The sequence below is a fragment of the Penaeus japonicus genome, unplaced genomic scaffold (genome assembly GCF_977035675.1).
Source record: "Penaeus japonicus unplaced genomic scaffold, GWHDUDI00000001_assembly GWHDUDI00000025, whole genome shotgun sequence".
Lineage (NCBI taxonomy): Eukaryota > Metazoa > Arthropoda > Malacostraca > Decapoda > Penaeidae > Penaeus > Penaeus japonicus.
Window position 1 is genome coordinate 37,108,825 of NW_028234427.1, and position 3,224 is coordinate 37,112,048.

The 3,224-nt window shown below is 46.6% G+C and overlaps 1 protein-coding gene across 2 annotated transcripts in view; it reads left to right on the plus strand.

Annotated features, from left to right (window-relative positions):
- The first annotated feature begins 542 nt into the window (after positions 1 to 542).
- The window catches only part of LOC122248234 (uncharacterized), a 30,328-nt gene continuing 27,646 nt past the window's right edge, over positions 543 to 3,224 (plus strand). For both annotated transcript variants that reach the window (XM_086551665.1, XM_086551666.1), the window contains exon 1: positions 543 to 904. In XM_086551665.1, coding sequence (XP_086407791.1) covers positions 893 to 904 — 12 coding nt within the window. In that variant the 5' untranslated portion in view covers positions 543 to 892. The remainder of the gene's footprint in view (positions 905 to 3,224) is intronic.

Genomic DNA, 3,224 nt, shown 5'->3' on the forward strand with positions numbered 1-3,224 from the left:
CTCCTCCTCCTCCTCCTCCTCGCCTGCTGCTCCTGCATGACTCATCCCGGCCCGAGGCGGTTCGTCTGTTGCCAACATCATGAACCTTATTCTCTCTCTCTCTCTCTTTCTCCATTTCCTCTTCGCTTTTGGCAGAAATTCGGTCCCAAAAAGGGCGAACCAGGGTGTGTGTGTGGGCGTTGCCTTCTATCGCATCGAAGTTGGGAGTTGAGCGAGTACCCATTCATTTTTAAAGAGGGTTCGTAGTAGTGCGAGAGGAATTGTAAAAGGAAGTTGTTTACAGAAGTAGTTTGAATGGCGACCCGACAGATGGCGTTGCGGGTCGTGACCACCGCGAGCTCCCTCATAACGCCGAAATAGCCTGCTCTCCTTCACTCATATCCATCGCCTTGCCACCTTTTAACTTCCCTCTTTAATATGGACGAGCCTCCCGTGCCTCCCAAGTTGGAGAAAGGGTTGAAATAAAGGTCCGAAGTTAGGTGGCCGGAGGCGCTTGGCAATGAGTGGGTGGAGGTGTGGGTGCTTTGTTGTTGTCATTGAGTTAGTGTTGTTGTTGTTGTCGGGGAGTTCACACGTTGCCGCTCCTCTCTCGTGCGATAACCATGTTCAATGAGGGATAGCCGGTGCTTCCTCACACCTCACACTGACAGAAGGTGTGAGGGGGATTAAGGAGAGAGAAAAAAGGGGGGAGGGGAAGAAAAGAGAAGAGAGGAGGAGGAAGGAGAATTAGAGAGGCTGGCGTTTTTAAACATCCTGGTGGAAGGGGGACGTCGAGGTGCTGCTCGTGTTGTGTCTGTGTGTCTCTCTCTCTCTCTCTCCGAATTTCCTTTTTTTTATTTTTGTGGCTTGTCTGCGATGAGACGGGAATTTGCTCACGATAGAAGGATTCGTTATGGATGTGAAGGCGAGTATGATGTGGTTGCGTTTTGTTTTAGGGAGGGGATAATTAATGGTGATGGGTTTTGATTAAGTTGATGTGAATATTTTCGGGTTTTTGTGATCGCTGTTGGTGTTTTTTTTTTTTTAATGTTTTCGGACTGTGTGTTTAATGGGTCTTTTATTGCACGCTGGGTTGGTGTTTATGTTGTGGCGAGGAGAAGGTTATTTGGTTCCTCTCACTTTACCATATGTCATGATTAAATGGTCTCATAGATAGAAAAGCATATGTTGTTATTATTATTATGATTATCTCTGGTTTCATTTCATGGTGGTTGATGTAAATTTTGAGCTGTATGTCAGTATCTTTTGTGAAGAATTCAACAAGGAGCTGTCTGTGTGACACTTATTAAGGGATATCAAAATATTAATTGACTAGCAGTTTTCATTGAAATATGTTCATATTATTATATAGCAATGCCAGCATAAGGATTTACAACTCCTCTCTCTTATTCTTGATAATGTCACGTCTCCCATTTCAACACTTCACGCACCAAACCACAAAATTTGTCACAGATTATTCACATCTAAACTTGTTGATCGGAGAACGCAGTGCTACTTTGATTTTTGTGATGATATGCAGTCTCGGTTTCATTTCATTATCTGAAAATTATATTGTGTATCAATGCTGTCGATTTACTGGTACTGATATAATTACCAATAAACTCTCTCCCTCTCTCTCTCTCTCTCTCTACTCTCTCTCTCTCTCTCTCTCCTCTCTCTCTCTCTCTCCTCTCTCTCATCTCTCTCTCTCTCTCTCTCTCTGCGCTAAACACCTCTCTCTCTCTCTCCCCCCCTCTCTCTCTCTCTCTCTCTCTCTCTCTCTCTCTCTCTCTCTCTCTCTCTCTCTCTCTCTCTCTCTCTCTCTCTCTCTCTCTGTGCCTCTCTTTCTCTCTGTGCGTCTCTCTCTCTCTCTAAACACCTCTCTCTCTCTAAACCTCTCTCTCTCTAAACCTCTCTCTCTCTCTCTCTCTCTCTCTCTCTCTCTCTCTCTCTCTCTCTCTCTCTCTCTCTCTCTCTCTCTCTCTCTCATCTCTCTCTCTTTCTCTCTCTCTCATCTCTCTCTCTCTCTCTCTCAATTTCATCGCGTCTCTCTCTTCTCTCTCTCCTCTCTCTATCTTCTCTCTCACTCCACTCCTCTCTCTCTCTTCTCTCTCTCGTCAACCCACTCTCTCTCTCTCTCGTCTCTATCTCTATCTCTATCGCTATACATCCCCCCCCCCCCCTCTCTCGCTTCTCTCCTCTCTCTCCCGGTCTTATCTCTCTCTCATCTCCTCACCTCATCTCTCTCTCTCTCTCTCTCTGCTCTCTCTCTCTCTCTTCTCTCTCAGTGCCTCCTCCTCTCATTTCTTCTCTCTCTCTCTCTCTCTCTCTCTCTCTCTCTCTCCTCTTCTCTGCCTCGATACAACTCTCTCTCTCATAGACTTCTCCTCTCCAACACCTCTCTCTCTCTCTCTCTCTCCCCTCTCTCTATCTCTCTCTCTTTCTCCCCCCCCCCCCCCTCCTCTCTCTCTATCACTCATACAACCTCGGCTCTCTCTCTCTCTCTTCCTAAACTCATCTTTCTCTCTCTCTCTCGCTAAACACCCTGGTCTCTCTCTCTCTCTCTCCTCTAAACACCAACACCACACTCAAAAAAACACCTCTCTCTCGCTCCTCTATAACTCCTCTCTCTCTTCTCTCTAAACTCGTCTCCTCTCTCTCTCGCTAAACAACTCTCTCGCTCCTCTCTCTAAAATCACCTCTCTCTCTCTCCTCTCTCTCTAAACAATACAAACTCTCTCTCTCCTCTCTCTCCTCTCTCCTCTCTCTCTCTCTCTCTCTAAACCTATCTCTCTCTCTCTCTCCTCTCTCCTCTCTCTCATAACACCTCTACTCTCTCTCCTCTTTCTCTCTCTCTCTCTCTCTCTCTCTCTCTCTCTCTCTCTCCTCTAAACTCTCTCTCTCTCTCGTCTCCTCCTCTGCATCCTCTCTCCCTCTCTCTCTCTCTGTGCTCTCTCGCTCTCCTCTCTCTCTCTTCTCTCATAAACACCTCTCTCTCTCTCTTGTGCGTCCTAAACACCTCTCTCCTCGAAACTCTCTCCTCTCTAACACCTCTCATCTCTCTTCTCGTAAACACCTCTCTCTCTCTCTCTCTCCTCTAAATACACCTCTCTCTCTCTCTCTCCTAAACACCTCTCTCTATCACTTCTCTCTAAACACCTGCTCTCTCTCCTCTCTCTCTCTCTCCTCTCTCTCATATCTAAACTCTCTCTCTCTCTCTCTCTCTCTCTCCTCTCTCTCTCCTC